At 30.6% G+C, this 13,078-nt stretch overlaps 1 protein-coding gene across 1 annotated transcript; it reads left to right on the top strand.

Moving 5' to 3' along the window:
* Nucleotides 1-300: 300 nt before the first annotated feature.
* LOC133694848 (uncharacterized) lies at nucleotides 301-1,961 on the top strand. The gene is made up of 4 exons (XM_062116546.1): nucleotides 301-426; nucleotides 557-638; nucleotides 756-831; nucleotides 1,229-1,961. Exons 1-4 carry the CDS (start codon nucleotides 301-303, stop codon nucleotides 1,959-1,961), a joined length of 1,017 nt encoding a protein of 338 aa, XP_061972530.1.
* Nucleotides 1,962-13,078: the final 11,117 nt, after the last annotated feature.

Below are 13,078 nucleotides of genomic sequence, written 5' to 3'. Positions count from 1 at the left end.
AGGTGTCAGAAGTTCTCAGCGATGACATAAAAAGAAAGATGTCTTTGGCTGTTCATTATAATTAATGTCACGCTTGATATTTGTCGTGGTTAGATACATCACGTTTTTTAATAGGGATATTTACTAGATATCAAGTTTCAAAAACATGTCACCAAATATTTTTTAAACATTATATTATGCCAAAACTTTAAATTTACCATGCTAATTTTTTATTATTTTTTTTAAAAAAACCTTATTTGCTGTCTAATTGATGGCAAGGCAAAAATGCTGCAGAACCTTGTCTACTATTTCGGTTACATCATGTCGTGGGACCCATTGGCACTGGTTCGACAGGATGCATGCCATGAGCATTTGACACCTCGTAGTAACATCTGGTCCACTCCACAGACCTTTGGATCTTTGGTGGTCCACGAGTACGTGCACCTGGTTTCCTCATCTTTGGATAGTGGTCTTGAATTACGTTTTTCAAGGCCGACTAGAAGAAAAGAGAACAAAATTAATTTCGAGGAAATAGTTTCATTTTTCTAGGTAATTTATCTTACATGAAATGCACAAGGTCTCAAACAAGAAGTCTAATGAAAAACTAATGGCCAGCAACTGTCCCCTCGAAGATCCTAGCCCTTCAAAGTGCAAGCAAAGTCTGTTGCGTAGATCCATGAATCCTCAAAAGGAGAGAGCACCAAGACAACAGGCAATTCTTTAGCACAGGGCCAAAATAGGGAACGAGTTCTTAACCTCGCCTTCTTTCATTATAGCTCCAGCTAAGGCTCCTATGCCCCAGTCCCCCATCTCTGGGTCTCAGTTATGGCTTCAACCCTGTAAAGTTAACAGGTAATCAAAGCTTCCATTTTCATTGAACTGTTCCGTACTCACAATCTCTAAGAAAATCTCTCCCCTTTACTTCTCAGATGATTACATCTGATCTGTCCCCTCACTCTCTAATAACACCCACCAGGCTCAGGAGCACGTTCTTATATAATCAAAACCCCACGACACCCACATTTGCGCACTTTTATTTGCCTTCCTCTTTTGCCTAGTTTCTATCTATTATTATACCCCAATTTGATCGAACAAGTTGTTTGTTCCAGTCCCTTCTCGAATGTCGTTTCTTGCTTGAGTGCTTAACCACTAGGTACTAGGAAGAAGACATTTTATAGCTGTTAAGAGACACAAACTGCATATTCAGACATTTGCTCCGTCTCTCTCACCTAATGGGTTGCTGTATTAGCTCCAGCAACACCAAAAGAGGGTCAAGTAACCCAGAACCACCAAGCCACCGCCATTCTCCACCGCAACCCCGCAAACCCCATGTCTCCACCACAAGTGCCTCACCACCACCTGAAGAAGAGACAGTCAAAGAAGTCCTTTCTGAAACCCCCATTATCCTCGAACTACAAATGACAACAACACAAACCCAAGAACCAAAAACCCTGATGCAAAGAAACAGAAAGAAACACCAAGAAGACCAAGAAATCTCTCAAGCATCAGAGACATGCAGCAATATCACTGGCACTCTCTCAACACCAACAACTACGACCACCACTGCCACCACCACTACCACTACAATAACAGAGATAAGAGAAGATGAGGTAACAAGCAAGAAAAGGGTCAACAGATCTCCCGCCAAAGTACATCGAAAGCGTCCGTACACTGGAGACAGAGAAAGGGTGTTAAAGTATCCGGTGAAGACGACGGGTCAGGTGATTAGGACCGCAGCTGGGCAGCGTAATGTGGGGTCTAGAGGGGTCAGGAGCGATTTTGGTAGGTCACCGGCGACTAGGACGGCAGGTGGAGCTGGGAGGGGTCGTGCGGGAGCGATTCCTGGAAAAGCCGGTGGCAGGTCAGTGGAGAGCAAGAATAAGGAGGATTCGGAAAACGGCTCCGTTTTGAGGCAGCAGGAGGAGGGGAACGAGTCCCTGGAGAACCCTCTGGTTTCCCTGGAATGCTTTATCTTTCTTTAGATGTATTTATTTATTTATTTTCTCGTTTTGTATTTTGCATGTGAGTTGATGTATTATATTTCACAAATCTCTTACGCAAACAGTAACTCTTTATCCATTCCATTCATTGAGGGTGATGCGATTCAAGGCACGAGCCTTTACTTTTCTTATTTAATTATATTATAATTACTTTTTTTTTATAAAAGGATTAATAATTTAAATTCCATCAAAACAAGCTAATTTGATAATTCATCATTGTTATTATTTTTTTTTTAAAAAAAATATAATGATGTATTTTATGTCATGTACCTCAAAAAACAATTTGAACAATAAAAAAATCTCTCATAATCAAATCAAAAACTTATTATTTAATTAACGTGCTCATTAAAAAAAACATAAAAGAGAGAAATTAAAAAACAATATTTGAAAATTAAGTAAAAATTAAATGATATTTTATTAAATAATATTTTAAAAATGTTTTTAATTAATTAATTTTAATAAATTTCAATTGAAGGCCGCGAAGCATCCAAACATGTTTTTAAATAATCTATTTTAATTAATTTATATTTAAATTGAAGAAAGAGAAAAAAAAAAGATAAAAATATCACATTAAATATTTTCTTATAATGCATTTGATGTAAAATAATAAAAAAAAACTTGAAAAATACAGAAAAAAACCAATCACCTAAGCCAAAGTGATGACCCCACCTTCCTAGCCCAACTTAATAATGCCAGGTGTCTAATCTTTTTTATGCCAAAAAACGCATCTTTTTTTTTAAAAAAAAATTTATATAAATAACATGTTGTTTGTGTGTGCAATTTCAGGTATTTGGAGAGGTTGCTAGAAATTTAAGTACGTGTCTAGTTTCAAGTGGCCAAAAAGGCTAGTTGGGCTTTTTTAACATAAAAATTTAATTTTAAACTTATACGGGTTTTTTTAACATAAAAATTTAATTTTAAACTTATACCTACTTAAAAATACTTAATAAACATTCTTATAATCTCAATAAACTAATTTATCAACTTAAAAAACTAAGAAATAATTTTAAAAAACATAAAATTAATATTAAAAGAATCTTTCTCATGGAGATCTTTTTTTCAACAATGTAAAAACTCAAAAGTATCTAACATTCTTCTTATCAAGAAAAACACAATGACGCCAAAATTAGTTTTTTTTTTTTAATGAAATCTCCCCAAACAACTGTTCACTCTATCCTCCATTGTTTTTTTGGTGAGTCTCTCTCATTTCTCAAACTTAATAATTGAAACATGAACAAAATAAAATTTGTGATGAAAAAGGTAAATATTTAAAATAAAGAGATCAAAATTGAAAATACAAAATTCTTTAGGCAAAAATACTATAAAAAAGGCATGCATTCAATACTATAAAAAACCCCTTGCGTTGTTGTTTTTTTATCAAATTCGATCCTTAATTTTTTTATAAGCAATAAAACCAAATTGGTTTTTTATGTGTGCAAAATATAGCATTAATCTAATATTGAAATGTTAATTGAACACCATAATAACTCTATAGAACTTTAACAAACTATCAGGTTCAATTCCAATCAAGTGTAATATGGAAAGATGAATTTGAAAAAAAAATAGTAATTAAAATAAAAAAATCCTAAAAAATATATAAAAAAAGAGAATTTGCTGTATGAATCTATGGTGAATTTAGTCTTGGTCCATGGTGTTTAATTAGTAAAATAATGACCTATTTTAGGTTATGGTGATTAATAAAAACTAAAGTTTGTGTCACTGTGTATAAAAATAATGATCAAATAACATGTTTTTTTGAGATAGAAGGTTGAATTAAAAGACAGAGAACTGAAGTGAAAAACAAGAGTAATATAGGTTATGCTTTTAAATTTATTTGTAAAGTATATTTTAGTTTTATAACTTTTTTTTCTATAAGATGACCTATCTTTTTAATTTTTTAAATATATTCTGGGGACAAATAACGTCATTAAACTCTACATCGATTAAAGTGAAGTGAGGGGAAAGGGCTCATTTCCAAGAACAAAAACAGACGGGCTTAAGCCCAGAAACAAAAGGAAACGTGCTGCCTGCCATTGCTGTTTTTCTGGGTTCACAGTAACTATCGATAGCTATAGGAGGGTAATGGGACAAAGCACAGGACTTGCACATATTTCTTGAACCTGAAAAAAATCGCTCAGCACCCACAAATCGCTCAGCCCCTTAGAAGGGCAGCTTGTGCTGATCAATGTTCTTTGCTGAAGCCTGAAAGCAGCACCCAAAATCATAGGGCTTGAGAATTTTGAATAGAAACTAAAAAACCTTAAAACATGAATAAAAAGAATTTCCCAGGAGCCCATCATAGGGTGAAAATCCAAACCCAGCTCGTATATATTCAACTCAAGGAATTTTACAGGAGGCTCCCTTAAACAAGGTTAGAAATATTCGAACACATCAGCCTAAAAGAACTTCATGTGAAACAATGAATATGTTTATTAAAATTGGTCTTTTATTTAATTAAATAATAAAAACAATAAACACATAAATAAAAATTGATTGAATAAAATCATAGAAAGAAAAATATCTTATAAGATTGTACTTATTAGAAATACTATCAAGAAACAAATAATTTTTATTTTTAAAAATAAATATCAATCATCTAAAACATAAAAAAATTATAGATGAATTCAAATAATATCTTTAAAATAATAATTAGAAAACAACCACAAAAAAAATCAGAGAAAAGAGGTATTAATTGAAATAAATTTAAAAAGTATAAAAAAACATTTTTTTTTAAAAGATAAAATTACAAAAAAAAAGTAAAAGAAAAGGCTAAGCGCCATTGGAAATGACAAGTTAGGCCAGCACCTGGCCTATTTAGGAAGGGTTCACACATGGGTCCTATTTTCTTAAAATGTAACTAGGGCGGGCGACATGTATTCCTATTCTTTTCAAATATAATTAAAGTGAAAAACATGTTGTCCATCCCGATATTTCTTAAATTTTTTTTTCAGATGATATGTCATTTGGAATTCCTCAGATTCCAATTATTATGGTGCTGAAAAAACAAGGTATATGTTTTTTTTGACCCAAAACTTATGATACATTTATAAAAGATAATAGACACCTTTTCAAATCCTTAATGATTTTTTAAAAACAACCGCACAAAAATTCAAAATCAACACGAAACCAAAAATTTACTCGAGTTTAGATTTGGTTTTTAAGCAATTTGAAGGTGAAAACACACCTAAATGGATCTCCCTTGCTAAATAAAATCATTTAACATTAAGATTGACTATTTTGGTTGTCAGAATCAATGTCAATGTTAAATTTTTTTTTTCTTTAATGCTGGAATCCAATGTCTTCTTTCTTAAACTAGAGATTAAAAAATAAAAAAATAAATTTTTATACCAAAATTAAATTAAAAAACTATTAAGAGACCAAATAGATACAACTTTTGAAGTCCAAGGACTAAAATAGATTTTTTTTGTGATAACTTTGAAAATATCACCTATTTATAGTACCTTTTCATTTTGATTATTTATTTTTTAATTTTATTATTTATCAATAAATTCAATTTAGTTGTCCTTTAATTGTGTCAGAAAAAGATGCAATCGTGGAAATTTTTATTGAAAACTGAAATGAATAAAAAGCAAAAATTGTGAATAATAAATCTACAATAAAATTTGAGAAGATATATATATATATATATATATATATATATAGTCCACGTATACGCAATGTTCAGAGTCTTTCTTAATATTGAAATCATGGAACAAAAGATGAAACTCATTCCAAGGCGATCATCCCAAACCATTCCTCACACCAATATTTCAAAGTGGTTTTCAAATAATTAAAACGAGAAAAAAAAGTTGAAATCAAAATTTATCTCAATTCTAATTTACAGTTTTAGAAAAGAAAACCTATTTGACTTTCAGAGGGAATATAAACCAATCAATATGCAAGATACAGATCCATGTCTACACATTTCAAGCCTAGAGGTACACCGCACCCATGTAAGATCTTCGAGCAAAGTTTAACAAAAAACCATACCGATTCAAAGTAGAGCTGAGAACCAGGCAAGTTATATACAGATGAATCAGAAAAAAGAAAAAAAAAAGGGTGTGTCTGTCTAGTTTTCAGCACTGCAAACGGCGTGTATCTTTCGTAACACCATAAAGAAACTCATATAATACAGCAAAGTAAACATGCTGATCAGAGAGTCAGAATATTGCCGTCGAAGACATGCTAAAGCCCTCCTAGTCCTAGACTTTCTAAATCAAAGTTTAAAAATGACAAACAAGCTTATGAATTAATAAACAAAACAAGATTGAAATAATTATAGCTTCACTGGAAAAAAATCCAACACTAACAGCCCACAACGACTCCTTTGTTCCTTCAACTTCTTGTTTAAAAACTGGAATTACTTTCTAGCTCCTGGTAAAGATGAATCCTTTTGCAAGTTGAAGATTAAGCGCCAGACGAATCCTAGCTCTTCAATTTTTGTTAAATATATATCTTACCGTTTGTGTACAGAGGGAGAAAGGATTCCCTTTTCTTCTCTTCAATTTTCGAGCTGGAACAACAAATTACGAGGCTATTTTGGGCCCTGGCTCCTTCTTTGTTTCCATCATTTTCGTCTTCTTTCGGCTAAAATAGACTGAGAAGAGCTTCATTTTCATGCATGCCTTATACCACACCGACACCTTGCTCAGTACAGGCAGATTATCGAGAATATTACACATTTATTATTTGATCATCAAATGTGTGTGATTTTTAGGATTATGTTCTGACTTTAGTATAGTCAACCTGTATGGTATATTATCAAGAATAATACTATTTTTTATCATACGATTCCGAACGTTATTGAATTTATTGTATTCTATTTAGGTCATTTTCCTAATTAATACCAAGTCTCCTCTTCAAATGTAAACAATTTTAATATCTGGACCATCTTCCCAACCTTATCTTGCAATTGAACGGTTCATGAGTTCACAGAATCTTAGCGAGTTGGAATTTATCAACAGAAATCTTCGCTTAAGAAGGAAAAAAAGAACAATCTCCACGGTAACTGCTTAATAGTCTCAAGATGCTTAATAATTTTCCAAGTATCAAATGGATAACTGCTTTCTAGTAAGCTAAGTTAAGCTGCTTTATTGACTGCTTAAAGGAAAAGACAGAAGAGTTCATGGAACTGCCCCACATGAAGATCTACCAAGTCAACGGCTTAGATCTCTGAAATAATGCGAGGCCTTTTGATCAATCGTATGTACATAGATACACAGCACCATTGACATTCTTGCTCAGGAAAGCATCCAAGGTACATGAACTTCAGCAAGAGAATATTTTCATGGCTTCCTCGGAGATTTACATGCTCTTGGATGCATGTGTCAATGTCAAATCTTATTATATCAAGTATAATTACTCTGTTAGAAAAACTTAAACATGGTAACTTGTAATGGCAAACATCGGTAATAATAGCATAGACTTTTATGGCGTAGATCACTCTCTTTAGGTAGGACCCCAAATCAAATAACAGCAATAATGCCCAAAAACCCAAAAGGAGGAGAGCTGGTTTGATTTTGTTGCTGTCTCCAATCATTTGTTAGCCCCCAGTCTGGCCACCAAGCTATTGGTAGGTAATTATCTTGACACATGAACGGATTAGAAAAGGAAAGATTATGAAAAAGTGTTCTTCACTGAACAAGTTAATGCTAGACTGACCCCATTACCGTGGGAAAAATTAAAAAAAAAAATCAATGCAAATTAAGTTTAAAGCTTTCATGATATTAAAGTACAATACTCGAACGCCTAACCGCTCCAACCAAGAAATATTGTCAAAGAAGTAGAGTCCAACCTAGCTCATAAATCACAAAAATGGTGGATATTTCGATAAAAAAATCTTTCAATAAAGTAATCTTCTTTATTTTTTAATTTTTCTTCTTGATGGAGGTACTAATGGTCTCAGGAATTAAGCCCTTACATTTCACATCTCACCAAAGAGATCTCATGCAATCAATATTTCATCCTGTTCTCTCGGTGTAACAAATTCCCTTATGAAACAATTTCTTCACATATTCTCGCTAAATGTGAAGAGTGGCAGCCATGGGAATTTTTTCTTTCCAAAATCTGACTGGCAATCGAGGATTTGATCATCGTATGTCTCCTTCGAGAAATGAACAAGTTGCGGTCACAAGCAGAGTCAAACTCGTACTCTGCTTCTGCTATGTAGAAATGTAGAAAGCCAGAGCCTGGAAACAGTACAGTACATATATAGGCAGCAGTAGAACAGAAGGGTCTGAAGCACGCGCCACCACTGAGACAGAAGTACGGTACCGATGTGTTGAGGTGAGTGGTACCTGCACGCATGTCAACTAATTCTGTAAGAAGAGAAAATAACAGACCACCACTTGATTCCTCCATGTCACTGACACACCCACCATTCAATGCCTAAATAAAAACATCCTTTCTTTCACTAAATTGAACAGTCAGTCCTTTTCTGTTTTCCTTTTCCTTTATATATATTTCCTTGAAATTAAAAAAAAAGAAACCATTATTCCTTGAATGTCGTGATTTTTTTAAAAGAATGTTGGGAGGCTGTTTTGCATTGCTTCTTTCTATGTTTTAAAAATATATTTTACATAAAAAAATATCGAATTGATTTTATTAGTATTTTATAATGTTTGTTATGTACTAATATTAAGAATATTAAAAATTATTTTAATTTATTTTCAAATAAAAAATGTTTTTTAAAAACACAATTTATTACAATAACAAAATGTTTTTTGTTTTGTACTGTTCTATGTGGGATTCTTGAACGCAATCAAATTTTATCTTCTCCTGTTATTAAACAAGTGTGAGAGAGACTACATTTTGGTGTCTTTATGGCGACCGTTAGCTTTAGGCTATAATTAGATAATTTAAAAAAATGAAAACTACATTTGTAATTTCAATGCATGATCATAGGTTAAGTGATTTTCATGAAAATAGTTTTAAATTGAGGTTTACACACACATTAAAAAAAAATTTAATAAAATAACACAATCTAAAAAATATTTAAAGAAATAATATAATTTTAAAAATCATAAATGTCATATTCAACTCGTGAGTCACATATGTCACTAGTAACTCTTTTACATTGTAAAATGGCCTACCATAAATTATTTTTTTTAAAAAGAAGAGAATAAATAAATAAATAAAGGGATTCAAGAAGTACGCTGAAATTTTGATGACGACACTACTAATACCATTATAAAAATCTTAACGAGACGAATCCAACAATACCAAAGATCACTGACGATGACCAGAGTGTAACACACAAGTCATCAAAAAATAATTAGTTCATAACCAAATAACTTGTTCATTTAAGTTTTCCAAACTTATATTTATTTGGTTATTGATTAGTGTTTGTAAAGTATTAACAAATTACTTCTTAATATACAAGGAACAAAAACAGGACTATCAAGAACTAATTTCCATACTTGTTTTTTTTTAATTGATTAAGTTTTTCTTACATGAAAAGTATCCAATATTCAACCAGCGAGACTTCATTATAATTTTTAGGTTTAAGTTTAAAGATGAAAGCAACATTACCGACTTGATTAATCATGAAGAATCATATATTAACCTCACTTGACAGGTCACTAATTATTGAATCCTGAAAAAGTCTTTTTAGTTTTTGAATTGCTTTGGAAAATTTTTGTGAAATTTGATATTTGTCCATTGATCATGTTATTGATGAGTTATTTGAGATTCTTTTTTCCTTTTATCATTCTTCCTGGAGGTGTTCTATTGTGCTTCATTTAGGTTTAACCTATCAAAAATAACATCCACGCCAACCTCTAATTCTTTTTTAAGATAAAATGTGTTAAACTCATCAAACACAACATGTATAGATTTTTCAATTACTGGAACTCCACAATTATATAACCTGTAAGCTTTACTAGTAGAATAATCAGAAATATACCTTAATCATATTTGAAATCAAAATTTCCTAAATTATTTTTATTATTTAAAATAAAGCGTTTTGATCCAAATAAATAAAAATAAAAAATATCAGGTACTCTTTCAAATCAAAGCTCTTGTGGAGTTTTATGTAAAACATGTCAAAAAAAAACTCGATTTGAAATACAACAAAAAGTGTTTATAGTTTTTGCCTAAAAATATTAAGGAAAACTATACTCGTTTAGTATAGTTTTTTCCATTTCTTTAAGAGGATGATTTTTTCTTTTAAAAACTTCATTTTTTCAAGTAGTTCTAACAGTAAAAAAAATTACGCTTAAAACCATTTTCCTTATAAAACAATCAGAAAGTAAGATTGCCAAATTCTCTACCATAATCACTTCTAGTTTTGGAAATCCAATAACCTTTTTCTCATTTTGATCTTTTTTGTAATTTGTTTTTTGAAAAGCTTGAATTGCCCTGTCCTTATGATCATGTAAATATAGTATAATCATCAACAATAACAAATGCAAATCTTTTAACATCAAAACTTGAAATACATATAGAATCAAAAGTTCATAAGAAAAGGTTATAGTGCACGATTTGTTGAAACTTGATTCTTGGCCTTAAAAGAGCTCTTGATTTGCTTCTTATATTGATAAGCAACACATATCATTTTTTCTATATATCCATGATGTGGAAGCCTTTTTACAAGATCTTTCCTTGATAATTTATGAATCAATTCCATGTTGGTATGCATATGTTTTCTATGCCAAATACAATGTGAGTCTAATAATACACTAAAACACTTAACATCATTATCATTATCATTTATATTAATCACATAAGTGTTTTCAAGTTTTTTTCATATAAAAATTATTGTTTCATCAATAACTTGAATAACTAAGTAATGTAAAGATTCAAATATAACTTTATTACCTTTATCATATAATTGTCTAATACTAAATAAATTATATTTTAAACTATCAACAAGTAAAACATACTTAATAATAGAAGAATTACCAATATTACCGATACCTTTTATCTTTTCTATGGTATCATCTTCGAATATCACATATCTGACATTCTTTTCTTTAAAAGAAGTGAATCAGGTTTGTCACTCGTTCTCTTTAACATCCATTATCAAAATATCATTATCTTTATTTTTTACAAGAAAAAAAATCTCAACTTGTTATTTTTGGTACCCATAATCTTAGGATCCATCTGGGTTAATAAATATGCATTTTGGCATCCAAACATATTTGGTTTTATTTCAAATATTCTTGTGTATGCAATGTTTTTCATAAAATCCATTTTTTCCACAAAAAATACGTAAGCTTAAAGATGTTGATACCCTAACAAAGAAATTTGAGTAAAGTATTTTGTTTTTCTTTGGATTATATCCTAAAACACTTTTCTCAAATACACATCTTTAATTACCTAAAAGTCAATCTAGGTTCTCTCTTTTTTTAAATATCTTTAAAATTATTTCAATCAATAAGTTTTGAGTTAAATATCTTAATCTCTTAAGCATTGAATTCAGTATCATTTTCATTTAAATAAAACAAGATTCATACAAATAAAGTTAATTATATCAATTAATATAATGTTTTAATTAACAGAATTATCTTATTAATGTAGGACTACCCTATACTTTATGGAGCATTGCTAAACAATACAAAGATAAGAAAAACACATAAGCATACAATTCCTTTTTACAATGACTCTTGACTGAATGGGAAAATTAATGAATTAATAGTACGACTTGTCAAGATTTAATTAAAAAATAAACTGTAAATTACAGTGGACCGCCCCCTCCCCCCAACGAGCCTCAACTAGTTTATTAGAAAAACCATGACGTGGAATGAGTGTGGATTGCCACATCACAAAGCAAAAGGCGACATTACCATAAATCTTTAATGAGATTGGAACATTTTTAACACAAGATTTTAATTGAGTTTTTTTTCTACAATTTTATATTGTTTGTACTTACACTACTTAAAAGTTTATATTATAGAAAATAAAAATTAAAAAAATATTTTTTTTTCACTAGAGGTGAATTCATATCCTGTCCTCTAAGTAAGTTATTTAGAGGGTGCATGAGAATGTAGTAATAGTTCAAAGTATTTTTTACTTAAAAATATATTAAATTAATATTTTTTTAATTTTTAAAAATTATTGTTGATATTAGCATATTAAAACGATATAAGAACATAAAAAAATTATTTTTTTAAAAATTTTTTCAAATTCTTGAAAAATACGATTTCAACCTCGTTCCAAACACCATTTTAAAATTTAATTTGGCATAAAGCTTCATTTTCGAGTGAATTGCATTCTTTTTATTTGCCAAATAAGCTCATTCATAATAAAACATGAAGGCATATTGTACATGTGATGTAATAATTTCTTTCAAGAGTGGAACCGCGTACGTAACAGTATTTGTGAATAATCCATAATAGCCTGCAGATATTCACTTAGCGGCATCAAACCAAGTGAAGGGCATGCTTGGCAGAACCGAATGGAGTGAATTTGCTTTGTCGGGGGAGTCACAATGTTATGGTATTGTGGCCGGTGAGTTACTACTATACAACATAATTCTTATTTATTTATTTATTAATTTATTTATAACATGAAAGTATTAAAAATATTAATTGAATATACTTTTTAAAATAAAAAGTAATTAGAAAACAGATTATATCATAAAAACAATCATTCACTAGTTCAACAATGATTTTTTTTCTTCGAAAAAGAAAGAAACAGGGAAAGGATCGAAGAGGCATGATGGCCACCTATAAACAGAGACAAAAAGAAATGATGTAGTTTGCCACCCCATGCCCTATCCCTAACTTAATCAGGGCCCAAAAGTGAAAGTGAGAAAGATATAAAGTATTATTTTAACAATCTCTGTAGATGATTCAATTTATTATTTATCAATGGGACGTCGCATTGTGATATCATGGCCACATCATGTCCACGCAAGGATAAGCTCCTGTAGTTTTTTTATTTTTCACCTTTTTATGGTTTTCACCATGACCAAGGATCGACTGCAAAATTTTTATCTTTACTTTTTTCAGGCTCAAACGTTAGAGTACTCTTTTCATTAGTTTTCCCACGTTAAAATAAAAAACAATTTGCTCTTTAATTGAATATTAAACATGTCATTTATAATTGATTAATATAAATAAAATAGATGTAAAAAATTCCCAAAATAAACCTAAAAA

The sequence above is a fragment of the Populus nigra genome, chromosome 5 (genome assembly GCF_951802175.1).
Source record: "Populus nigra chromosome 5, ddPopNigr1.1, whole genome shotgun sequence".
NCBI classification, from domain to species: Eukaryota; Viridiplantae; Streptophyta; class Magnoliopsida; order Malpighiales; family Salicaceae; genus Populus; species Populus nigra.
This window is presented reverse-complemented; position numbering and strand designations above follow the sequence as displayed.